At 40.6% G+C, this 26,786-nt stretch overlaps 2 protein-coding genes across 2 annotated transcripts; both read left to right on the top strand.

Annotated features, from left to right (window-relative positions):
- Window positions 1–5,811, top strand: LOC119796868. The gene is made up of 5 exons (XM_038305622.1): window positions 1–66; window positions 176–205; window positions 284–385; window positions 1,627–1,713; window positions 4,846–5,811. Exons 3-5 carry the CDS (start codon window positions 309–311, stop codon window positions 5,687–5,689), a joined length of 1,008 nt encoding a protein of 335 aa, XP_038161550.1. The 5' UTR covers window positions 1–66; window positions 176–205; window positions 284–308; the 3' UTR covers window positions 5,690–5,811.
- Window positions 5,812–11,474: 5,663 nt separating this feature from the next.
- On the top strand, window positions 11,475–26,595 carry LOC119796853. Its single transcript, XM_038305603.1, has 4 exons — window positions 11,475–11,606; window positions 14,981–15,709; window positions 17,007–17,170; window positions 25,346–26,595. The coding sequence occupies exons 2-4, from the start codon at window positions 15,008–15,010 to the stop codon at window positions 26,286–26,288; spliced, it is 1,809 nt and encodes a 602-aa protein (XP_038161531.1). The 5' UTR covers window positions 11,475–11,606; window positions 14,981–15,007; the 3' UTR covers window positions 26,289–26,595.
- Window positions 26,596–26,786: the final 191 nt, after the last annotated feature.

Raw genomic sequence — 26,786 nt, 5'->3', positions numbered from 1 at the left:
TGGAGGACATTTAAAGGCACCTCAGAAGTGATTAAAGTGTCAAACAGTGGAGGAATTCATTTAGAGGTAAGGAGGAAGACAGACTGCAGCTTCTTTTGCATCATTGTTTGTATTTTTTTCCCCTCATTTTGAGAAGTTTATGTTTATTTTGAGCTGGTCTGCTTTATGTCTGCAGGTTGGTGATGTTAAGAAGAGGAGGCAGCAGGTTGTTCTCAGATCAGAGACATCATGAATGTTTTTTTTTTTTTTTTTTTTTTCCACCTATAAAACTTTTATTTCCTAGTCTTTCCTCTTAAAAACAAAAAGCCATGAGTGACCTGCCCTTCCAGGGTCTGATGCAGCTGATTGCTGCCATGGAGGAGCTGGAGAAGCAGCTGGAGAATCTGTGAGTTTCTGCAAAATTCCACTCAGCTCTTTGTGAACAAGTTGAATATTTGACTCAGTCACTTGGTCCAGAGAGAATAAAAGCAATACTTCCGTGTCCATAATTCAGGATTTAGACTAAAATTATCACATGAAAAAAGATGTCTTCACATCTTGAATCATCTTGAGTGTAATGAGCACTTAAGGGATAGTCGGTATTCAGATTATCTATTTGTAGTTTAGTTTCAGCTCTGTTCAAAATATAGCTCTCTGCCTCCATCTGCTGCCTCGTCACTAAAACAACAGGAAGTTCGGACGTTAAAAGATGAAAGAAGTGAAGATCAGGAGATTATTAAAGGAAACAAGGAATCTTATTGAGCAGAAATTTTTATTTAATTTTAAAATGCTTTAATATAAAGAGTTTAATTCAAGTGTTTTAATCTGTGTGAACTCAGCAGTAATGAAGGTAATGGTGTGAACATTTCTGACCTTTAGAGGAGGCTTCCTCCTTAGGTCAGGAACCGAGACTGAAAAGAATCCAATCAAAGTTAATTTGTTCTGTTAACAGTAAATGTTTGCTCCTCTAAGATGGACAAATATATCTAATAATCATCAGCAAAACCCCAAAGTAAGGTGAGGATGGCCCTATAGAGAAGAGCCTTACCTGTTAGGTGGAGTTCTTCCCTAAAACCAATGTTTGAACAGGAATGCTCCAATAATTCAAACCCGGTTCCTTTCATACAACACAAACGGGGAGAGAGGGAATTCCAAAGTTAATGCGGGGATTTATAAAACTTTCCCACTAAAGTGAAACTCCCTGCATGATCATCCCCTCCAGGTTATCCACACAAACAAACGAGGTTCTTACTTGAAAAGCAGCATTTTTATTCTGATTACAGTGACAGAAGTTACATAAAACTTTATTTTTTATTTTTATTTTTTTAATAGATATCTGTTTTAAATGTGTCCAATGTTCACCTTAAATACACTTTAAATAAAGGCCTGGTGTCATAAATCCTGGACATAAACACGTACATGATGCAACCACTAAAAACAGGGATAAAGTCAAAATATTTCTGTCCTTAAAGTAATGTTTCTAGGGGATAGAAAATGTTTTCTCTTTTCTGTGCTCTGGAATCTGTTTTTGGTTCATAATTATGAAGAAACTCCACCAGGCTGTCTGATAAAAGCCATTTATAAAGACTGCAAACCTTTTTCAGAGTTAATAATTATCTGTTTCTGCGTGTTTATCAATGGTCAAAGCAACAACAGCCTCAGCTGGGTTTTCCAGGCTTCTTCTGTCCGGACACGTCGTCAGATTTCGGTTAGAGGAGCAAAAAGAGTTCAGAGGTAAGATTGTTTTTTGGTTAATATTCATTCCAGGTCTATCTGAGGCTGTCCTTCTGTAAAGGAGAAGCTAAAAATGTCAATATCTAAATCAGTTGCCCTTAATAGCAATGGGATGGATGCACGGGTGCACTGGGACAAAAAACTGGCCCTTGCATTTTGGACTAGACTGGCCCACCACATTTATTTTGGTGTACTGAAAGTGTACAACAACTGTGCAACACCTTGAGGCCTGGTTCGTGGAAATTAGTGAGAGTGGACACTTAAAATACTTCCAAAATCTTAATTTATTAGCACTGTGAAATGTAAACTCCACCACAGCACAGCAACAGTTCTTAGATCAGAGAGAGAGAGAGAGAGAACACAAATGCTCTTCTGTGCACTGGTGCACATGCCTCCAATCAGACGTCCCAGTAATAAATGAGCTTGTGTCCTAAGTCTTTCCAAATGCAATACATAAAAACCAAAAAATGCATGACGTTTCTCACAATATGTGAGCCACCTCATGTTGGTTGCATTTTTAGTGGTGAACACCTTTTGCACAACTGGGTTTTTTGTGCTTTGTTGTGGGTGGTGATTCAAAAAGTTTTGTAAAAGACAAGGATCAGGACGGGCAAAGTAATCTATTACCTCCTGCTCTCTGCTCTCATCTCTCTCGCCATGTCTCTCCTCAGCCGCATCAGGTTCACTGCTCGGTTCGCCGTCGCCTCCACTACAACCGCAGACATTACAAGTTCCAAAAACTCATATCAGTGAGATGCTTAATGAAGACAAATTTACTACATAAAGCAAAGCGCAACTACATTAAGAAAAACAGAACTACATAAAGCAAAGCGCAACTACAGTACATTAAGAAAATCGCAACTACATAAAGCAAAGCGCAACTACATTAAGAAAAACAGAACTACATTAAGAAAATCGCAACTACATAAAGCAAGCGCAACTACATTAAGAAAAACAGAACTACATAAAGCAAAGCGCAACTACATTAAGAAAAACAGAACTACATAAAGCAAAGCGCAACTACATTAAGAAAATCGCAACTACATAAAGCAAAGCGCAACTACATTAAGAAAAACAGAACTACATAAAGCAAAGCGCAACTACATTAAGAAAATCGCAACTACATAAAGCAAAGCACAACTACATTAAGAAAAACAGAACTACATTAAGAAAATCGCAACTACATAAAGCAAGCGCAACTACATTAAGAAAAACAGAACTACATAAAGCAAAGCGCAACTACATTAAGAAAATCGCAACTACATAAAGCAAAGCGCAACTACATTAAGAAAAACAGAACTACATAAAGCAAAGCGCAACTACATTAAGAAAATCGCAACTACAAAAAGCAAAGCGCAACAACATTGAGAAAATCGCAACTACATAAAGCAAAGCGCAACTAAATTAAGAAAATCGCAACTACATAAAGCAAAGCGCAACTACATTAAGAAAAACAAAACTACATAAAGCAAAGCGCAAATACATTAAGAAAAACAAAAATACATAAAGCAAAGCGCAACTACATTAAGAAAATCGCAACTACATAAAGCAAGGCGCAACAACATTAAGAAAATCGCAACTACATAAAGCAAAGCGCAACAACATTAAGAAAATCGCAACTACATAAAGCAAAGCGCAACTACATTAAGAAAATCGCAACTACATAAAGCAAAGCGCAACTACATTAAGAAAAACAAAACTACATAAAGCAAAGTGCAACTACATTAAGAAAATCGCAACTACATAAAGCAAAGCGCAACTACATTAAAAAAATCGCAACTACATAAAGCAAAGCGCAACTACATTAAGAAAATCGCAAATACATAAAGCAAAGCGCAACTACATTAAGAAAAATAAAACTACATAAAGCAAAGTGCAACTACATTAAGAAAATCGCAACTACATAAAGCAAAGCGCAACTACATTAAAAAAATCGCAACTACATAAAGCAAAGCGCAACTACATTAAGAAAAACACAATTACATTAACCTACCGGAAAAGGTAGGTACCAGTGGGAAACATGAGACATCGCTGATTGGACGACGGCGCCGTTTGACCCTTGAACCGGAAGTTGCGTCGTCTGAACAGTCCAGCTTCTTTTAAGTGTGTCTTCAGTTACGCAAACTAACTGAAATTTCGTGATTAGTCTTGAGCATATCCAGTATCACCTCGTACGTATGTCCTGATTCAAAATATTCCTGGATAACGGCAGCTATGTTTGGGGCGCCGACAATATCCATGTTTTCAAAAGCCGCAGCAGGCAGAATGACTTCCGGTTCAAGGGTCAAACGGCGCCGTCGTCCAATCAGCGATGTCTCATGTTTCCCACTGATACCTACCTTTTCCGGTAGGTTAATGTTATCGTGTTTTCCTTAATGTAGTTGCGCTTTGCTTTATGTAGTTTTGTTTTTCTTAATGTAGTTGCGCTTTGCTTTATGTAGTTTTGTTTTTCTTAATGTAGTTGCGCTTTTAGATTTGTAGTTGCAATTTGCACTTCAGGGCCACCGTATAAATTGTGCCTTCATCAGAGATATACAGTGAAGTTCACCATAGGGCCAATTCAATTCAATTTGCTTCAGGTTGATATTTCATAATGCAGAAAATAACAATCTTATAGTACAATTTATTTATGATGCTTTATAATATTTATATTTATAATATAATAAGAATATATACTATATAAATAAGTGCCATAAAATATTTGCTTGCCCATGTTTATATAAAATAAATAATTGCACAAAATGTTTTTGCTCAGGTGCTCTGTGCGCTCGCATTTCATTTGGTGCCCTATTGTGCCCCTGTATAGTACTGGCGCAGTTTCTCTGCACCTCCCCTTGCTATGATCCATTACTGCTGTGAACACCGCTGCACAAAGTTCCAATTGATAGTGAAGGTGTTTCTCTACTTTATGATTGGCCTAGCCCTTTAGACCAGGCATCCCCAAACTCGGTCCTCGAGGGCCGCTGTCTTGCAGGTTTTAGATGTTTCTCTGCTCCAGCACAGCTGATTTTAATTGATAATTGATAGTTGATTGCTTGGATGGATGGATGATGGATAGAAGGATGGATGGATTCAATGAGTGATTGGTTGATTGATTGATTACTTTATACTTGTTGCTTCATTTTTTCCCAGGCGGAGACGCCTCAAAGGAGTTCAGCTTTCTGAAGGCACTCAGATCCTGGATGAAAGAAGCAGATTGATGAAACTAGCGATGGAAAACTGCCCCAATCAGACTGTCCAGATGTGGCTTAGAGAAAATACAGCATCACACAGGTTCACCAAGCTGGTCGAGATGTTTAACCTCCTGCAAACACATATTGCTGCAGAAGAAAAGAAGAACCACAGCAGTACTGTGGACGTCACCATCGTAGCTCATGGAGCGATCGCAGACTTCATGATTCCAGCCAGCTGTCTGCTGCCTCTGGCCTCCATCAGAGACGTGGTGCTTTATGCTCCCTGGAACTGCTTCACGTCTGGTTTAGGGTACGGCATCGCCTCAGGAAAACTAAGACCTCACCACAGGATCTTCTACTGCTCCAAGAAGAATGGCTGCTCCGTACCTGATGAAAAACATCGACCCAAGAAACTACCAGACCACTGGAACTCCATGAAGAACGCTGGAGACCAGATGGTCCCCAACATCACAGTTAGTCCTCTTCGACCAGATGATGGCGTGTGGAAAAGCTTTGAGTGTCTCACCAAAAAACACGGTCCGATAGGAAGAAACCGGATCGTGATCCCGTTCATCCTTCCAGGAAAAGAAGCAGAGAGCGTCCCGTTCTCTGTGGTCACCTTGGCTCTGTCTCTGGTTCTGCTCCAGTCCAGGTTTAAAGCCACCGTCCACCTGGACGCCTGCCTGGGAGACAGATCTGTGGGACAGAAGTTTGATCAAATCTACCTGGAGCAGCAGTATGCCTGTGCTATGGACAGCACTGGACTGGCATGCTCTGCTGAAATGTTCAGTCTGACCAGTTAAACAGTCCAGCTTTAATGAAACAAGGTAGAAACAGCGCAGTGCTATCTGCACAGCACTTTCATTACAACCAAACATTACATTCTCTGACTTCTTCTTCAATGTCTAAAAAAAACACTTTTAATTTGGCAGAATTCAGAAGCCATAAATGAAACATCACACATTTTTCAAGCCTCATGCCTCTTGTTTCTTTATGCTACGTTCAAAACACACCCGCTTCATTAAGGTCAGACGTCCAGTAAAGTGAGTCCAGATGCGCCTGATGCTCCTGTGTTCAATGCCAGAGAGCAGCTTTGCTATATTAGCTGTGATCAGCGGGTAAAAAGTAGCTTGAATCTATGTTGAAGTGAGAAAGTCCTCCTGAAAACATGGTCTGTGCAGTCAGATTTCATCCAGATTACCATCCTGCCTTCAAAGATTATTTCTCTGTGGTAGCCGCTCAGACCCCAGTGGCGGCGGCTGGAAGTAGATGTTGCACAGATAAGATTAGAGCACATGTGAGAGTGAGCTATCCACTTAATTAATTTATGCATCTTTGGCATCTATTGAAGCATATTTAGTTACTTTACCATCATTGTTTCATGTCCTACGCTGCTAACATGAAGCAATTCTGTGTTTCCTGGACGGGGCCGCCTGTGGAGCTGGTTGACAGTTGCCTTTTGTATCTATGCTTCTTTTTCTATGTCTGCTTCTGTCTCCTTGAACCCCAGTGGGCCTCAGCAGATGGCCGCTCACACTGAGCCTGGTTCTGCTGGAGGTTTCTTCCTGTTCAAAGGGAGTTTTTCCTCTCCACTGTCGCTACAAGCATGCTTAGTGTGAGGGATTGCTGAAGAGTCAATGAGTCGATGCAATCAGCTGGTTTTCCTTAGATAGAAAACTTTGAATCAATCTGACTGGATAATCTGGTGAACTGGAAAGTGACCTGAGATGACATGATGTGAATTGGCTATATAGAAATAAACTTTATAGAATTGAATTGAATTAACTAAATATGCTTAAGTTAAAGCAATAGAGAACATGAATTGTATTTTTTTCTGTGAGATATTAAAACATACAGACTGCTTACGCCCCCCACCCCAACCATCAGAGACCAACAGTCTACTGATGTCATGTTTTTAGTGCAACTCTGCCTCCTAATTAGCATCTAAAACATTAAAGGATCCATGTTCAAACTTTAAGTGCAAGCAGACATTTCTTCTCTCATGTTTAAATCATTTAGGAGGAAATGATGTCATGTGTTCTGATGATTTTATGAAGAATAATGTAAACCAGCAGCTGTGTTTAAGTCCAGAAGGTTTTGGGGCATCAGAAATGCTTCAGAAATATGTGGAGCAAACAAACTGGAATCCATCCCGTTATTAAATCCATCCTGGATTCTGAAGACACCTTTAAGTCTCTGCAGACAGATGAGGTGGGGAGAAGTTTCACATGCATGATCAGCTCTGATCCTGATTGGAGAATTCATCTTGGAGGCGTTGAATGTGGAGAAAATGATGCAAAGTGACACTCTCTGATGACTCAGCTGTTTCTTCTTGATTTTTCCCTCTAAGTTTATTTTTACTGAAACATCTGAAGAAGAACTGGTATTAAAAGTTCTGTTTAATCAGGAGGGATGTGGAGTTCATGATGAAACCAGAAGCAAATAAACCAAATCGCTTCAGACTGAGTATGATCGGGATCGAAGAGGAGAGCTCCAGGAATCACTGCAGATGGTTTTAAGTCGTTTTACACCAATGTTTATTTTTTTCGGCCCCGATAACGATACCTGGCTGTGCGCCATCGGCAGATACCGATACCATCTGTTTGAAATTGATGTTTGTAGATCTGCAGACTACTTGGATGTAAAATAATTGCCATCATGGCTTTGTCGAGCTGCTGCCTACCATTGTGAAGCAGGAAAATGACTATTGCTGCGTTCACACCGGACGCAGCAGGCGCGGCAGAAGCAGCGAGTTTACATGCAAAGTCAATGGTTGACGCACGTCAAGCTGCAGCAAAAGGTCCCACAGCTGCTGCTTGAGATGGAAAAATTGAAATAAACTGAATTTAATTTCATCTCATAGCAGAACCTGAAACACTAAATATCAGAACCACCGTAAAGGTTGTTGGAGGAGCTGGCCCTGTTTCTGCTCTGCTTAAACCCTTCAACTGTAATTACAAAAACAAAAATAACAAAAAGCAAAACAAATGTTCCCACACCTCCACAGCAAGTGGAAGAGTCCGATTCAGTCTCAGTGGCTCTGAGATTCAGCGCAGCAAGGACTCTTCCTTCAGTGGCCCAGCTGAGCCCACATGGCAGCTTCCCAGGAACCGACAACTGAAAGGAAAAGTATAAGTTTAAAGTGAACCATGCGATCAAAATGTGGCAAAATTAGTCGACCAAATGTTTGCACCCAGATAGTTCACCAAAGCCAAATCACAAGGAACAATAATCAAATGCAGTATGGTAAACCAATATAAAATGGTACATTTAAATAAAAAGTTTATTGTGGCGCTTCACATGCTGCCAGGCAGAAAAACTGTTTTTAGATGTAAAAACCTAAACACAGAGTACATGTCAGACTTAATAATATTACTTTAGCGATAGTCTCAAGGTGTTGCTTTATTGTATATCTCGTACCATGTCTTTCGGTTGTGCTGTTCTTTTTTTCATCTCGTTACAGGTGATGAAGCAGACTGAAAATGTTTCGTCATTGTCTCCTTTCTATCTCCTCTTTCTTTCATCTTTTCTCTTTTTTTTCTATTTTTTTCTGTTTTTCTGCTATATTTACATTGCAGTGTCCATATAAACTGTAAAACTCCCTGCATAATTATAATAAAGCAATTTATATGCATGAAACAAGTGGAGCAATATGGCAATTGCCATACTGCTACACTTGTGAAAGTATAATCTGTTGGGCTCTTTTTGGCATGAAGACAATTATTCTTATTGCCACATTGCCAAAATGGACACTGTAAAAAAAAAAAAAAAATGATGTAAAAACCTAAAAATGAAAGGATGTAAATTGGGACGATAACTGTTCGTAATCTTTAACATTATTCACTGATTTGCAAGTACTTTTATAACATTAAGATGTAGATTATTTCAAGGGGTGAAGGTTCAGCTGATCATGCTTTTGTTGTGAAATGGAGTCTAGGTGAAAGTTTAACTGATTACTTACCCTCATCCACCTCCGACACCAGCTAATCAGCTCTGAGCCACGCGTCCATGAAGCCCAATCAGCATCCAGAGTTCTTCTTAAAAGGTCTCCGATCTACAACTCCCTCTGCTTCCCGAAGCGCAGGCAGTGGTCACGATATATCGGACTTCAATTCAGCCGACCTCCATCCCCTCCTCCACCATCGTAGCTAAAGCATCATCAGAGCATCATTCCTCCAGGACTGCGTTCCCTGTCTCCATTCAACCGGTCTGGAGTTCTGTCAGATGAGCATACCCCATCAGACCAGCATACAAATAGTCAATGCGCAAGATTTCAGATTTGAATTTATCCTTTTAGTTTATCTCTATAATTTTAAACTAACAATAGACTTCAAACCACCTTGACGGCCGTGTGTTTCCCTTTAGTCATGTACAAAATAAAAAAATTTAAACTCGGATCACAATATACTTAAAAAAACAACCAAACAGGAAGTCATTAAATGAGTATTTTGTACATGAATAAAGGGATACATTCCCATTGAAGTTGCTTAAAGTCTATTTTCATACATAACTAAAGGGATAAACTATGGCTATGCTGGTCTGACCGGGTATGCTCTGACAGAACACCGCCATGTTTAGCCTGGTTCTGCCAAAGGTTTCTTCCCAATGGGGAGTTTTTCCTCTCCACTGTCGCTTCATGCTTGCTCATCATGGACCCCGTTTGAACCCCCCTCCAGCCCCTCCTCCACCATCGTAGCTAAAGCTTCATCAGAGCGTCATTCCTCCTGGACTCTCACTGCGTTCCCTGTCTCATCTCAACAGGTCCGACAGAAGACCGCCATGTTGAGTCTGGTTCTGCCAGAGGTTTTTCCTCTCCACTGTCGCTTCATGCTTGCTCATCATGGACAGGTTCTCCAACCTGTGTTATCCAAACTGGACTTCCATCTTCCAGGTCCCTGAGTGAAGCTCTAGTATCAGCTCACACAGTCCACTGGATCTCTGCATCTAGCTCAGCAGACCGTCTCTCTAACCAGCAGTCTACAGACTGACCAACTTCATCTATCTCCTCTCTACCACCAGTTTCAGGCCTGGGGGGGAAACATCACTTTTCTTTACTCCTGTTTATGCATTTCAAACAAATTCAGATCTAATGTTTGCTGCTGAGGTCTGAGCGCCAAAGACAAAAGTCGCATCAATAAAATTCCTTTAATTGTCTTTTCTTTCCGTGTGAATTTTCCAGATTGAAATGCAGGAAAACAAACTGTTGGATTCAGCTTTTGAGTCAGAGGAGAGTTTCTATTTTTCATTTGTTAGATCCTAGGTCTAACATTGTGTACCAGGATAATACAGCTTCTTATTTCTTAAGTTACTACAAGTCACAGTTGATTTAATGACTGCCACAGCATGGCTCAGTGTTTAGGGAGCAGAGCGTTTGCTGCAAAGTTTGGAGGTTTGAAACTAAAACTGTAAATGCACCTGAAGAAAGAACAGGTAAGAACAACATGCAGCTGGTGTTTATGATTCCTAAGTCAAAACTGTCAGATTGATAGCTTTTACAATATTTTCTAAGTCGCTGCTTTGCTCACATCAAAATAAGATCCAGTTAAAGGGAAAATCTGCTCATATTCAGAATTCAAACTTCTGAAAGTTCTTTAAATCTGAAATGATTCCATCCTGTTCAATAAATGATCAGTGTTTTTAATTCAGAGTAATTTTCATGTGAATGTGCTTTACTGGAGGCATCCATGTTTGTCAAAGAACACTACTGCCACCTACTGGTTAGTGACGTCACGGTGCGGTATCGGCTGTTGATCAAGTCCCAGTGCTGTATCTGGTGTTTGTCACAACGCGCTATTATCCAAGTCATCTTGAAAACATTCTTCTTCCAAATGTTGGCTACATATTACGGGTTTTTTCTCTGGCCAGAAGTTCGATGGCAAATCCTCCCTCTTCAAGTTGGCGATCCAACGACCAACCCGTCCGTGGAGGATCAGGAATCAGAAAGGTGGAATAACTCTTTTTTTTCCACTTTTACCCGATGTATTCCAGCATCCAGCTGCCATGCACGTGGGCATTGTCAGTTTCACTATAGCTCTGGTGAATTTCAATGGTGAAGTCCTCTGGAAATCTTCAATAATTGTTGTTGATTGCAGATGTGTCTAGTAGTTCCCATTGATTTAGCTTGTAAAGCGGGGAGAATGGCGCTAGGCTTACCGCACCGTGACGTCACTGCCGGAAGATGGCAGGAGGGAGGGGCTACTATATTTGAGGGAAAATGGCCGCTCCCAGACTCAGTGATCACCACAAAAATATATTTTTTTTTGCTGATTAACACTAAATTCATTAAATCACCGCAAGTGCTTGCTGAAAGGATTTTTCCTTTAAGGCAAACTTTAAAATAAAACACGAATAATTATGTTTGAAGTTCTAAAAACCTGATTTTATAGAAGTTTTTTGTAGAAAAAGTTGCGGTTCTGTCAACTTTTCTTGTTTTTATAGAGTGTAATGAGTCTTAAGTCCAGAGAACCCCCCCCCCTCCCTCCAGCCTTGGTATTGCACGTGTCCAGCAGAGATCCTCCTCTGCTCCTCCCACAGCACTGAACCGTTATAAAACAGCTGTGCAGGAAGCCACTTTCGTTTTGACTTGGCTCTGCTGCAGACAAACAAAAAGCTCCTGGACTAAAAGTTTGATCAGTGGGTTTTAGCTTCATATCAAACTGGAACAGCTTCTGCTTCTTACAGAAGTCCAAAGAAAATACCTTCAGCTTCAGGCAGGAGCCAGTAAGTAAACTCTGGATTGTTTTGTTTCTGCCTGCTGAAAGTTCAGCCTGTTGATCTGTCATGATGAACTCTGATTCTTGCACACCACCTGCTTTTATATCACCTGAAGGACAATCCATTGATCGTTATCGGCCTCTAAACTAAACTAATGTCCTCAGAGTCTTCCTCCTGCTGGCCTTCTTATCTTGCAGGATGTTAAGGAATCTATAACACTAATGTTTTTGGTCAATCTGTGTTTCTGTTTGGGCCCTCTGGGTTTCAGGCCTGACTCAGTGAGTCTTAAAGTTCTGCAGAAGTTTGATGGATTCAGTTTAGGATGAGAAGCAGGAAGCTGTTATTTATTCACATGATCATAACAACTGATTTCATATTGTTTGAGTTATAAAACTTCCAAAATCAATAGTTGCAGTATTTAGAATAGGTTAAATTACAGTGAACATTTATTGGGCTGCACAGTGGAGCAGTAGCACTACTGCTTTGCAGCAACAAGGTTCCGGGTTCGACTCCCGGCCTGGGGTTTTTCTGAATGGAGTTTGCATGTTCTGCCTCAGCATGCCTGGGTTCTCTCTGGGTACTCCGGAGAGAAAACTTGACTGTTAGATTAATTGGCTTCTCTAATTTCTCCTTAGGTGTGAATGGTTGTATGTGTTGCCCTGTGATGGACTGGAGACTTGTCCCGCCTCTCACCCACTGACAGCTGCAGATGGACACCAGCACCCCAAACTTACCCTGTTTGAGATGAGTGTGACAGAAAATGTATGGATGGATAAACAGTTTATTGTATTTTCACTGAGACGGCAGATTCAGCAGATGAAAAAAGAACCTTGAGTTAAAAAAAGTGTTTCTCTCCATGGTGCATATTTGTTTAAAACAACCTAATTGCAGTTTCCCCACAATGGATTGAGCATTTCACTTTTACACAAGTGAAAGTAAAAAGAAGAACACTGTAATAATATTCCAAGAAGTTTTTATTTCAAGCTACTCAATTAAATGTAGTTTATTTGTAACTAGTAACTACATTTAATTTTGCTATGTTCCTTGTTATCACTTTTAGAGACTGATTCCTAATAATAAACATTAAGTAGCATTCATTTTCCTATTTTATATTTCATAGCAGAAGATTTTCCTCCAGTTTAGTGGAAAGTTTCTCATAGATCCTCAGCTGCTGCCTTCTTTACTTTCACTTCGTCTTTAGTGTGAAAGAACAAACCCAAGAGGCCTCCTGTTTAAAGAAGTTATTTCCTGACGGGCGTAGCCGTACCAGGCGGCTCATGTTGACCCGGCGGTGACCGGACGCCCGGGCTCAGCTCTGCATTCTTAGAGAGAGAGAGAGGAGAAGCAGAGCTCACGGGGAGCAGTTCTAATAAACAACACACATCATCCAGGCCGTCCTGGAATATTACATAAGTGAAAACAAAGCAACGCTCTTTGACCTCAGGGTGAACTTTAACCTTTGACCTGCTGACTGAGGCCTGTAGAGAATATCTCGTTCCCTTACTTAAGTAGAATATTGGCAATCTATCCTTTACTGGATTCATTATTTTTAGACAACTTTTTACTTTTTACTAACATTTTTTTTGCAATTATTTCAATTCTATTCAGTTTATTTCTATAGCTCCAATTCACATCATGTCATCTCAGGTAACTTTCCAGTTCACCAGATCATCCAGTCAGATTGATTCAAAGTTTTCTATCTAAGGAAAACCAGCTGATTGCATCGACTCATTGACTCTTCAGCAATCCCTCACACTAAGCATGCTTGTAGCGACAGTGGAGAGGAAAAACTCCCTTTGAACAGGAAGAAACCTCCAGCAGAACCAGGCTCAGAGCTCTATACTCCTCACATGTTAAAAATAGACTCGTCAGTTTTGTTTCATATAAGCTTATTTTCATTATGGCCTTTTCTGATGAAGATTGAGGATTTCCAGTAAGAACAGATTAGTTATTTATTTCAATCCAGATTCATAAAAAAACCTGTCTTTTTTAAAAATGTATATTTTATTTATTTAATTACATTTTTTTGAGGGAAAAGAAAATGTTGGTCGCTTTTCTCTGGCTGTTTGGGTAAAGACTCTTTAGAATGAGGATTGTTTTCAGAAGATGGATCATTCTATTGATTCCATTATTTTCATCCACACAACAGCTCCCTGTAAAAGTCCCCCTTTTCCAAGGGAAATTGGGTATTTTTCTATAATTCTGTGCTTTTTTATATGTCTAATTGATGAGATTTTACCAGATTCTATGTTGTTTTGGCCTTGCACCTGTAACGGTGTTTAAGATGCACAGGATTCCACTTGTCATCCAGTACTGTAGATCAGAGGTCACAGATTAGCGGATCTGGACCCAACCTGATTTAGAACATTAATAAATTACCGCATGTTGTCTGATGACGGTCTCTGACTTGCTCCGCCTCTCCTGTTCATATGGTAAAGCAATCCAAAACGTCTGGGACGTTAGCCAATGAGCTAGTAAAGAATCACAATCTTTCAGTTGGGTATATACAATTTCCTGACTCACTTTTTTTTTATAAAACACCTGAACTGAGCGTTTGTTATTTTCTTTCTTTTTTCTGTCTTAATGTTGGCAGTGGGCTTTAGGCTGCCCTGCAAGGCTTTAAACCTGGGTTTAACCAGAGACTAAGCCATTCTCAAGCACATATCAAGGTGCTCATTTTGAGCCTGGATCCAGATTTATTGTTGATTCTGTTCATGGTGGAGAATCCTGCTTCACAGCAGCAGGTTGAGCCAAACATCCTCTAAATGTGCAGGGTCATCTTTGAGCACGCCATTTCACTTTTCTTTCACCAGTTCACCGCAGTTCTTCCAGCAGTCCACACTTTCTCTGCTCTCTTTTTCTCATCGTCTTCTCCTTCTTTCCCATCGCCCGGCTTGCCACAGGTTTGCCTGCTGTGTCTAAAAGTAGCAGCAGCAGCAACCCAGACTGACAGCTCATTGGCTCATTTGGATCACGTGCAGCCTGGAGCCGGACGCTCCCCAGGGCTTTACCGTATTAACAGGAGAAGAGGCGCAAGTGAATTTAGACACTGTCCTTAGACAACATGCAGTAATTTATAAATGTTTTTAATCAGGTTTGGTCCTGATTGGCCAGCAGGTGGGTCTGGATGCGGACCCCGGTCCTCTTATCCGTGTCCTCTGCTATAGAACCATGGCGAAATCATTTAGAGAAATAATAATCCCTGGGAACCACTAGTTATAAACAGTCTTAGTCCAACTTTTCCATAGAATTTGGAATAAAGGAATAAAGTTAAGAGGAAAAGAGTTCAAACAAGCGCAGAGAAGGAACGAATGAAAGATGTGGAGACGGTGTATAAAAGGTTGGTCTTGCTCTGTAACAGTTTGTTGTTCTTTTTGCAGATCTTCTGCAATTTCCAAGGTCACATCATGGATGGAGCAGATGTCCTTGTTACCAAAATCAATGAATGGGTGCGTCTACAGAAGAACTGTGCCACTAAGTTGGACAAACTGGCAGATGAGCTGGAAGAAGTTGTGAAGGCTGCCAACGTGACCAAAGTTGTTGGCAGCTCAGTGTCAGTAGGAGGAGCAGCTACAATGACCGCGGCGGGACTGTTAACAGTTTTCACCGGTGGACTAGCATTGCCTGTTCTTGCTACAATAGGGGCAGTTGGAGCAGTGGCTTCAGGGGCCAGTTTGTTGACAACAGTTGGTTCTGAGACTTACAGCACCACCAAATCTAACAGCATAATGGAGGAAGCCAAAAAGCTGCTGGAACAATTACAGAGTCTGGAACAAGAAATAAAAGACCTGATGAAGCCTCTAAAGTCACTGAAAGAACGAGCCTCCAGTTCCTGTGATGATGATGATGATGACGACGACGACATTACAGAGATGTTCCTGAGATCGGAGGCAGGTCGACAGGGACTAATTCTCCCCCGCAGTGGAATGATCAGAAAAGTTTGTCGCTTACCAAGGTCGAACATCAACAGGCGAATCCTGACCAATGAAGTTCTGCTGGCAGCAAGTGCAACAATCATTATACAAGCTCTGCTCCTGGCGGCTCGAGAAGGAGGCAAAAAGGTTGCTTCGTCTGTCGGGAAAAAAGCAGCGTCAAGAGCTGCTGGATGTGTAAGTAAGATCACACCAGTCAGTGATGGTTATGACATGGACTCCTGGCTGATAAACATGAGAGAAAACAAATATTGATAATATTACTCATAACAAAGTATTTTCCATATGCTGGTGAAAATTCTCAGTCATCCAAGTCATTGTCTTTTCAAAAAGTAAAAAAAAAAACAATCCACTGGACTTGTTTTCCAAATATGAAGATGTTTGCTTCCCATCCAGGAAGCTTTTTCATTTAAAAATGTTTGGAGTAGCGTTGAGTTCCAGGCTTTATAAAATAGCCCAAACAAAAGCCTTGTTATGCCTTAGAACACATGGAAACTGAATTGCCGATGAGGATTGCCGATGAGGGTTAGCTTCATCTGGATTATAGACAGATATAGCTGGGTATCATCAGCATAAATGTGGAAATTAATCCCATGCTGTCTAATAATTCTACCGATTGGGAGCATGTATAAAGTAAAGACAATTGGTCCTATCACTGATCCCTGTGGTACTCCACAGGTAACCTTTGAGCATGAGGAAGATTTAAAAATGAATGCAAACAAACTGAAATCTGTCAGATGGATACGATTTAAATGCTTAATGAATAAAAGGGCCTGGCAGCCAGCTTTTCAAAGTTTTTCTTTGTCAAGGAGGCTACGTTGTCTATGGGAGTATGTAGGGAAATAGTAACCCCATCAACAAATCATAAATTTTTGGAGGGGGTTGAATCAACTGCAGTATTGTTCAGTGATACAGAGGAGAAGGAAAGTAGAAAAGATTCTTTAACATTTATAATTTAATAAATAAAGTGAAACCTTCTTTTGGGGGGAGGAGAACTCTGTTAAAGTAATCTTAGAGGTTTTTAAAAAGTAGTCAGAGAGGGCAGGGTTGTAAGGACATACTGTTATTTCAATGCCATATGATAGCACAAGGTCCAAGGTATGATGATGAGAATGTGTGGGACTATTCACATTTTGAAACAAGCCAATCGAGTCTAAGATAGCATTAAAAGCTGAATTTAAGCTATCAACTTCATTGACAGCATGGATTTTAAAATCCCCTACTATCATGACCATGTCAGCACTCAACAGATCTAGAGGAATTCATCCAAAATTCAGAGTAAGTACCTGGTGGACGATTCACAGTTACGAACAAAAAGCCTTTTTGTTGTAGGTTTGCTATTTGGATGAGAGAAAATAAGACTTAAGTTTTCAAAAAAGTGGAAATTATTAACTGGATTTGAATCATGCTTGATGTGAATGCACCGTTAGAGCCAAAACCTGAGATATTAACCTGTTATTTGTGTGTTATTCAGGTTGCAGGCGGAGCAGTTGGGCTCTTTTTCTCTGTTCCTGAGCTGGTTAATGACTGTCAGAACATCGACAACATCGAGACAGAAGCCAGTAGAACCCTGAGGGAGAATGCCAAGACCATAAAGACCTCTGCTATCGAGACGGAGGAAGAGATTGAGGAAATCAGGTAAGGAAGATGACAGCATGCAACACATGGTCTTTTTAGACTTAAATCAGAAGTTGGACTGAAACTTATTCAGCTTGTTTTAACTATTTTCAAGTCTTTAAACCCACTCTAAATGTTTATGTACCACATTCACACATCCGAATGAAAATCATACATCTTTTTTTACCTTTTCGTAATTTCTTCTTCGGTTATAAAGTTCAAAACCATTGAAAACCACCAAGCATTAAGTCATTTGGGAAACTAGTTCTTTATTAATTTAATCATTTAAAAAACTTCACTCCTAAGAGACACCATGCCCAGGGAGAGTCCACACTACCGGAGCTCTCCAAAGATTTGTGTTTTTGGGATTGCTACCCAAAAAACTATGAGCTTAGGTCAACCATTTGAAAGAAAAATTATTTGACTGCACTAGTAATGCTTAAATAAAACCTTAGTGGCCAACATGTCTCATTAACTTCTATCTAAAGCACCTGTCACACTTGTCGATTTAACAAGCGTATGCCTGACAGGAAAAACCTGCCTGGCATACGTTGGATAAGTTATGGGTTAGTCTTGTATAAGTTATGAGCACGCTAAAGTTGGATCTTGTGCTGACATACGGCATAGAATGTGAAGAAATAACAGTATTTCCTCACAACCCTGTCCTCTCTGACCACTTTCCAATAACCTTCAGGATTACTTTAACAGAGTTCTCCTCCCCCAAAAGAAGGTTCAATTTTAGTAGATCTTTATCAGATAGTGCAGTTATAAATTTTAAAGAATCTGCTTCACTTTCTCTCTCATCTGTGTCACTGAGCAGTGCTGCAGAGTGCAAAAGCTTAGCTTATTCCCCTTCACAGGTTGATGATTTTGTTGATGGGGTTGCTAGTTCTCTGCGTATTGCCTTAGACAACGCAGCTCCTTTGAAAATGAAAACCGTTAAAAATAGAAAGCTTGCTCCTTGGTTTAATGCAGAGCTGCGTACTTTGAAGCAAAATGCTAGGAAACTGGAGAGAAAATATCGCTCCACAGGCCTGCGGGAGTCCTTCCTAGTCTGGAAAAATGGTTTACTGCTGTATAAGAGGACTCTTTGTAAAGCAAGAGCAGCATACTTCTCCTCATTAATAGAGGAGAATAAGAATAATCCTAGATTTCTTTTTAATACAGTTGCCAAACTCACCCAGAGCCATAGCTCTGTTGAACCGTCCATTCCACCTGCTCTTAGCAGCAATGATTTTATGGGATTCTTTATAAATAAGATTGATCTTATTAAAAATAAGATCATAAGCACTCCTCTATCCGCGATTGTACCTGAGGTAGTCATGGAATCTGAACCGGGTTTAGACTGCTTTGATCCAGTTGAACTCTCTGAATTAGCAAAATTATTGTCTTCATCTAAGCCTTCAACTTGTATGTTAGATCCAGTTCCAACCAGGTTATTTAAGGAGGTATTCCCTTTGATCTCCTCCTCCATTTTAGATGTGATTAATCTATCTCTGTTACAGGGATATGTACCTAAAGCTTTTAAGGTTGCTGTAATTAAACCTCTGCTTAAGAAACCGTCTCTTGACCCAGATGACTTGGTCAATTATAGACCTATATCCAATCTTCCTTTCTTATCCAAAATTCTTGAGAAAGTAGTTGCCAAACAAGTTTGCGATCACTTCCACCATAATGAACTTTTTGAAGAGTTTCAGTCTGGCTTTAGAGCTCATCATAGCACTGAAACAGCTCTGGTGAAAGTCACTAATGATATTCTCATGGCCTCAGATAATGGACTTGTATCTGTGCTCGTCCTGTTGGATCTTAGTGCTGCATTTGATACAGTTGACCATAATATTCTTTTAGAAAGACTTGAATATTTTGTTGGAATTAAAGGAACAGCACTAGACTGGTTTAAATCTTATCTATCTGATCGAATTCAGTTTGTTCATGTTAATGATAGATCTTCAACACGCTCAAAGGTTACCTGTGGAGTACCACAGGGATCAGTGCTAGGACCAATTCTCTTTACTTTATACATGCTCCCAATTGGTAGAGTTATTAGACAGCATGGGATTAATTTCCACTGTTACGCTGATGATACCCAGCTATATCTGTCTATAAATCCAGATGAAGCTAACCCATTACATAGATTACAGGCATGTCTTGAAGACATAAAAACCTGGATGACTCTTAACTTTCTGCTCCTGAATGCAGACAAAACAGAAGTTATAGTCTTTGGACCAGAGTCTCTGAAAAAGAAACTGATTAGCCAGTCACTTCATTTGGATGGGATTAAACTGATTTCAGATAATAAAGTAAAAAATCTTGGTGTTATTTTTGATCAGGACCTGTCATTTAAATCCCACATCAAAGAGGTTTCTAGAATTTCCTTCTTTCATCTGAGGAACATTACAAAAATTAGAAATATCCTGTCCAGGGGTGATGCTGAGAAACTAGTCCATGCATTTGTTACTTCAAGGCTGGACTATTGTAATTCTTTACTATCAGGAAGTCCACAAACTGTAGTTAAAAGCCTTCAGCTGATCCAAAATGCTGCAGCCAGAGTTCTAATGAAAATTAAAAAGAGAGATCATATCTCTCCTATCCTGGCTTCTCTTCATTGGCTTCCTGTTAAATCAAGAATAGAATTTAAAATCCTCCTTCTCACATATAAAGCCTTAAATGGCCAAGCTCCATCTTATATCAGAGATCTGATTGTTCCTTATGTTCCCAACAGAGCACTTCGCTCTCAATCTGCAGGTTTACTAGTGGTTCCTAGAATTTCTAAAAGTAGAATGGGAGGCAGATCTTTTAGTTATCAGGCTCCTCTCCTGTGGAACCAACTACCAGTTTTAGTCCGTGAGGCAGACACCCTGTCTACTTTTAAGGCTAGGCTTAAAACTTTCCTTTTTGATAAAGCTTATAGTTAGGGTGGCTCAGGTTATCCTGAGCTATCTCTATAGTTATGCTGCTATAGGCTTAGACTTTTGGAGGACATAGGGACCCCCATTTCATCATTCTGCTTCATTCTCTCTCTGTTCTCCTATTCTGCAGAATCTGTTAGTTCAATCTCTAACCTTCTGCTCTCTCTGCTTTTCCTCAGAGTAGCTTTGCCTCGTCTGTTCCTGTTTGGCTGTGACGTCATCCTGGAAAGAAACATCAGCTGTGCTGCTTCCATCAACACCCTTGTTTATAGATGTTGGAGATCGGCCGGTTTTCCAGTGTGGTCCTGTTTCTCTGACCGTGACTGAGTGGATGTGCTCTCTTCGTCCTCTGGCATGGGAGCTGCCTTGGAGCTCGTCTGCCTGGCTGTGTGTTTCCTGGACGGGGCCGCCTTTTACAGCTGCTTCTTGTATCTCTGCTTCTGTCTCCTTGAACCCCAGTCGGCCTCGGCAGATGGCCGCTCACACTGAGCCTGGTTCTGCTGGAGGTTTCTTCCTGTTAAAAGGGAGTTTTTCCTCTCCACTGTCGCTACAAGCATGCTTAGTGTGGGGGATTGTATTTGAGTCAATGAGTCAATGCAATCAACTGGTTTTCCTTAGATAGAAAACTTTGTATCAATTTGACTGTATGATCTGGTTGAACTGTAAAGTGCCTTGAGATGACATGTGTTGTGAATTTGGCGCTATATAAATAAACTGAATTGAATTGAATTGAATTAAAGTACCCTGTAGCTCGCTAAAACACGCTAGCACATGTCAACATACGGCGAATGTTACAGGTCAGTTATCTGATGGTTGACATACACTCACTGGCCACTTTATTAGGTACCCCATGCTAGTAACGGGTTGGACCCCCTTTTGCCTTCAGAACTGCCTCAATTCTTGGTGGCATAGATTCAACAAGGTGCTGGAAGCATTCCTCAGGGAGTTTGGTCCATATTGACATGATGGCATCACACAGTTGCCGCAGATTTGTCGGCTGCACATCCATGATGCGAATCTCCCGTTCCACCACATCCCAAAGATGCTCTATTGGATTGAGATCTGGTGACTGTGGAGGCCATTTGAGTACAGTGAACTCATTGTTATGTTCAAGAAACCAGTCTGAGATGATTCCAGCTTTATGACATGGCGCATTATCCTGCTGAAAGTAGCCATCAGAAGTTGGGTACATTGTGGTCATAAAGGGATGGACATGGTCAGCAACAATACTCAGGTAGGCTGTGGCGTTGCAACGATGCTCAATTGGTACCAAGGGGCCCAAAGAGTGCCGAGAAAATATTCCCCACACCATGACACCACCACCACCAGCCTGAACCGTTGATACAAGGCAGGATGGATCCATGCTTTCATGTTGTAGACGCCAAATTCTGACCCTACCATCCGAATGTCGCAGCAGAAATCGAGACTCATCAGACCAGGCAACGTTTTTCCAATCTTCTATTGTCCAATTTCCATGAGCTTGTGCAAATTGTAGCCTCAGTTTCCTGTTCTTAGCTGAAAGGAGTGGCACCCGGTGTGGTCTTCTGCTGCTGTAGCCCATCTGCCTCAAAGTTCCACGTACTGTGCATTCAGAGATGCTCTTCTGCCCACCTTGGTTGTAACGGGTGGTTATTTTTTTATTTTATTTATTTATTTATCCTTTATTTAACCAGGTAATACCCATTGAGATTAAAAATCTCTTTTGCAAGGGAGACCTGGCCAAGATAGGCATCAAAATTACATAACATCATTACATATGTATAAAAGACACACACATAAAAGCCAAATATGCACTTACAATAAAATTTCAATTAAAACATTGACATGTGAGGGAGTCTAACTCAAAACATCTAATTCTCAACTTAAAAGTATTCAAAGGAACCAATTTACTAAGTTTCATGTTATTTTGCAGCAAATTCCATGTAAAGGGAGCAGAGTAAGCAAAGGCCTTTTTACCCAGCTCAGTACTGACACGTGGGACAGAAAACAAGACAACAGCCTGAGAACGGAGAGAGTAATGACCAGTACTTTTTTTCATAAGAAGTGAACATAAATAAGATGGAAGCGCACCAAGAATAGCCTTATATATAAATATATACCAATGACAAAGCCTCCGTGTAGCCAAGGCAGATCACCCTACACGAGAATACAGCTCACAGTGATGGGTGCGAGCTTTACAATTAGTAATAAATCTCAATGATGCGTGATAGGCTGCGTCTATCATCTGCAGGCATTGAGCAGATGAATGCATATATAATATATCACCATAGTCCAGCACAGTTAAAAAAGTGGATGCCACCAACCGTTTTTTTACATTAAAAGAAAAGCACAGCTTATTTCGAAAGTAAAAACCCAATTTTAGTCTCAACTTTCTCACTAGACAGTGAACATGAGGCTTAAATGATAGGTTGTCATCAATGACAATACCAAGATACTTATAAGTTGAAACTATCTGTATTTCACGACCATCAAGAGTAACCACTGAAGGAACATTCAGTGACCTGTTCCGAAGGTCTGTGAAAAGCATACATTTAGTTTTTTCTGCATTGAGCACAAGTTTCAACTGTAGCAAAGTATTTTGGACCACATTAAAAGCATTCTGTAAGTGTGCAATGGCTTGTTTAAGAGAAGGTGCACAGCAGTAAATAACTGTATCATCTGCATAAAAATGAAAATTTGCATCAGACACATGCCGATTAAGATCATTTATATAAATAGTAAATAAAAGAGGGCCTAATACAGAGCCTTGTGGAACCCCTTTAAAGATTGGTAAAATACCAGATTGAACACCATCATGCTTAATGCACTGAGTTCTGTCACTAAGATAGTTTGAAAACCAAGAGACAGTTTTCTTTGAAAACCCTGATTTAAGAAGCCTAATCTTTAGAACATCATGATCAACCGTGTCAAACGCTTTTGACAAATCAATAAAAAGTGATGCACAGTGCTGCTTCTTGTCACGAGCAACAGAGATATCATTTATCACCTTCATTGCAGCTGTGATGGTACTATGTTTTTTTCTAAAACCTGACTGAACTGGGGATAAAATGTCCTGGGCGTGCAAGAAGTCTTTCATCTGATCACTCACCAGGGATTCAAGCATTTTGGCCAAAACAGACAAATTAGAAATTGGTCTATAATTATTTAAATTTGTCGGGTCACCCCCTTTCAGTAATGGACAAACAAATGCAGATTTCCAGATTTTAGGAATAGTGTTGCTCTTTAAAGTAAGGTTAAAAAGGTACGTTAGAGGCTGTGCTACACAATCAGCAGCTATTTTTAAGAAATAGGGTTCTATAAGATCAGGTCCTGGGGTTTTTTTTGGAACCAGTCCTTTTAGGGCTTTTTGAACGTCAGCCACTGAAAATGGAACGAGATTAAAAACACCCGTAGTGACTGGCACATCTCCACAGGGTGTCACAGCATAAGGACAAACAGTGTCAAACAAAGAACCTGACTGAATAAAATGCTCATTAAAATGATTCAGTATCTCTAGCTTGTCATAAACTACTACAGACTCTTTCATAATAGAAGAAGGAACATTGATACTATCTTTGTTAGAAGAAAGTAATTTTATAGCCTTCCAGAATTTTCTGGGGTCATTTAAGTTATTAGTAGTGACTGACAGATAAAAATCAGATTTTGCTTTCTTAATAGAAGAAGAACATTTGTTTCTTAGCCGTCTAAAAGCAAGCCAATCAGACGAAGAGCCCGTTTTTCTTGCTTTGGCCCAAGCTAAATTGCGGTCATGAAGAATATCTCCAAGCTCAGAGGAAAACCAGGGATTATCCCGCCCCTTAACTCTAAATCTCTTTAGTGGGGCGTGTTTATTTATTACTTGCAGAAAACTATCCCGGAAAAAGATCCAGGCTGACTCCACATCGGGAATCAGCTCCATTCTACTCCAATCACAATTAAACAAATCATTTGAGTCACTGTTGCCCTTCTATCAGCTCCAACCACTCTGGCCATTCTCCTCTGACCTCTGGCATCAACAAGGCATTTCCGCCCACAGAACTGCCACTCACTGGATGTTTTTTCTTTTTCGGACCATTCTCTGTAAACCCTAGAGATGGTTGTGCGTGAAAATCCCAGTAGATCAGCAGTTTCTGAAATACTCAGACCAGCCCTTCTGGCACCAACAACCATGCCACGTTCAAAGTCACTCAAATCACCTTTCTTCCCCATACTGATGCTCGGTTTGAACTGCAGGAGATTGTCTTGACCATGTCTACATGCCTAAATGCACTGAGTTGCTGCCATGTGATTGGCTGCTTAGAAATTAAGTGTTAACGAGCAGTTGGACAGGTGTACCTACTAAAGTGTCCGGTGAGTGTACGTTCACTGTCAGTTACTGATAAGTCGTGGCGTCTAGCCTATGCTAAACCTCTGAGTAACTTGTGCATAACTTGTGTGGAACTTATCAGAACTTCTCTCCAATGCATATCAACGTATCTGATGTAATCCAGAGAAGTGCTGAACGTGTTTCTAACTTATAGCTTCTGTATAATGGCGTATTGGCAGCGTTTTGGTCTAAAAGGAAACAGTCTGTACTCCTCCAGACTTCACCCCCATCTTAGGGTAAGCATGAAAGTGAGTGTGATGGATCCTCCCTGCATTTATGCCCATGTTTAGCAAACTTCCTAGCAGACATGGCGCTAGGAACGGACGGTAAACAGCAGCTAGGTTGATATCGTCATTAAATAAATTTTTCTATGCAGGCGGGGCACCTTTGGGCGCTTTGCTGCCCCCCTCAGGACACTGTCTTGTGACATTTCATGGACATTACGCTGCCGTGCGTTATGCATAAGTTAGGCTGTCGCTGGACATAAAGTTCTGAACCTGTTATGAATGGAAAAAATACTTAGAAAGTTCAGTGTTTTAGAAGATTCTGGGATGTCAGGCCTACGCTGGCTAAATCGACAAGGTGTGACGGGGGCTTAACCAGTAGAACAAATGCCCCAGATTGCTGTTGCATGCAAATTGCTGTTGCTAATGAAATTAGCCTCTAAACCTTTATCTTATTGCAGAATAGAAGATCTATATATATTTTACCATAGTTTTATAATAAACATGTTGATTCTAAACTGGGATTTAAATGGTTAAAATGGTTGGATGTTTCTTTTGTTGAAATTTCAAATTGTTAAATTTATCAACCCAAAATAGGAAAATACATATGTGTGAATTATTTTGAATTACTTTTTTGCCACCAAAGCATAAAGAATAGAAGTGCAATGATGGATATAAAGAACACTTGCTAAACATTTAACGTATTTCAATCTTTCAGAAAAGCTCTTCAGAAGTTGAAGAGAATAAAGTCCATCATCGAGAACACGAACCGGAGCCAAAGTGAGATGGAAGAGTTAATTGATCATGCAATTAAAAACGCCCCAGACTCTGTAGTCAAAGAGTGGCTGGGCCAGAACGCAAAGTCTCAAGAGTTCTCCCATCTGGTGAATGTTTTTGTCTTCATCCAAAAAAGGCTGAATGAGGAGTGGCAGAAGAAAAAGGAGAAAGATCGGGAGATTAAGAAGATTGACCTGGTCTTCTTGGCTCATGGAGAGATTGAGAACTGCATGATACCTGCTATATGTTTGGTGCCCCTGATGTCCATCACAGACGTCCTGCTTTACTCTCCCTGGAACTGCCTCCTGTTTCCTGAAGCGGCCTATAGCATCGCTACAGGAAACATCCAGCCTGGACACAGGCTGTTTGGGTGCGGCAGGCCAAATGAGTGTCAAATTCCTCCTGAAGCCCATGTAACGTTCAATCTGCCGAACAGCTGGAACTCGATGAGGAATACCGGAATTCAACCTGTCCCTAAAATCATGGTGGGGCCTGTAGGAACACAAAATGATATGGCTTTTGCATCTTTCATTGCTTTAGAAAATGTGTTTGGTGCACCAGGAGCCAACTGGTACCTCGTCCCGTACCTCGCCCCCTGGATCGGCAAAGTCCCCTTCTTTGTCGTCACATTGGCCGCGTCTCTGGTGCTGTTTTTCTCGGGGTGTGAAGCCACCGTCCATCTGGCTGCCTGCCTGGGAAAATCGCCCTGTGGAACCCCAATGCAGGAAGAGTATCTGAAGTGGCAGTACGCCTACACTGCCGACAACACCGGCATGACCGTTTCCACAGAGACCTTCAGAGAATGGAGCAACCTGAGAAGGTCGCCATTTTTCCAGATGTTCAAGGCTGTTTTTGGTGACGAGTTTCCATCTTTTAACCCATGATCCAGAAGGGAGAACATTCTGTCCTGCTTTAGTTCAGGTGTATTACAGGATTTCATTCATTAAATGTGTCCTGCTATTTAACCACATAATCCAGAGGAAGCTTCCAGCGGTCTTTGCTTTGAAAGATATGCATGTTCCAGGGTCAAAGGTTAGCTTCTGATCCCATTAACCAGCAAGATTAAAAAAACCTCCAGAACTTTGCTGCGTCTTCTGACCTGATTATAACCACCGAGCTACAGCTGTTTGCTTTGCACACATGTTCTAATGCTATAATGCATCTTGCCAATAAAACTGTAGAGATGTTAAAGAAATGTTTCTGTTTTGATTCCTAATTGAATCTTGAAGTGTGTCAGAAGCAGACTGAGCTCATATTCTGAGAACAAAAATTACATGGAATCTCCCTTTATTCATTTCCTGAATCGATAGTATGGAAGCCAACTTTGGTTTCGTCAGTGGTGTAAACAAAGATAAAAGACCACAGTAAACATCAGTTAAAGG

Source organism: Cyprinodon tularosa, unplaced genomic scaffold (genome assembly GCF_016077235.1).
Source record: "Cyprinodon tularosa strain WSP-4 unplaced genomic scaffold, ASM1607723v1 ctg560, whole genome shotgun sequence".
Taxonomy (NCBI): domain Eukaryota; kingdom Metazoa; phylum Chordata; class Actinopteri; order Cyprinodontiformes; family Cyprinodontidae; genus Cyprinodon; species Cyprinodon tularosa.
Note: the sequence above shows the minus strand (reverse complement) of the source record. Positions and strands in the feature narration are given on the sequence as shown.

Excerpts from the sequence above, each read along its gene's own strand:
- LOC119796868 (XM_038305622.1), top strand. The coding sequence starts at position 309 with ATGAGTGACCTGCCCTTCCAGGGTCTGATGCAGCTGATTGCTGCCATG. Across the intron at positions 386-1,626 it reads GAGAAGCAGCTGGAGAATCT|CAACAACAGCCTCAGCTGGG; the intron begins GTGAGTTTCTGC and ends CAATGGTCAAAG. Across the intron at positions 1,714-4,845 it reads GGAGCAAAAAGAGTTCAGAG|GCGGAGACGCCTCAAAGGAG; the intron begins GTAAGATTGTTT and ends ATTTTTTCCCAG.
- LOC119796853 (XM_038305603.1), top strand. The coding sequence starts at position 15,008 with ATGGATGGAGCAGATGTCCTTGTTACCAAAATCAATGAATGGGTGCGT. Across the intron at positions 15,710-17,006 it reads CGTCAAGAGCTGCTGGATGT|GTTGCAGGCGGAGCAGTTGG; the intron begins GTAAGTAAGATC and ends TGTGTTATTCAG. Across the intron at positions 17,171-25,345 it reads GAAGAGATTGAGGAAATCAG|AAAAGCTCTTCAGAAGTTGA; the intron begins GTAAGGAAGATG and ends TCAATCTTTCAG.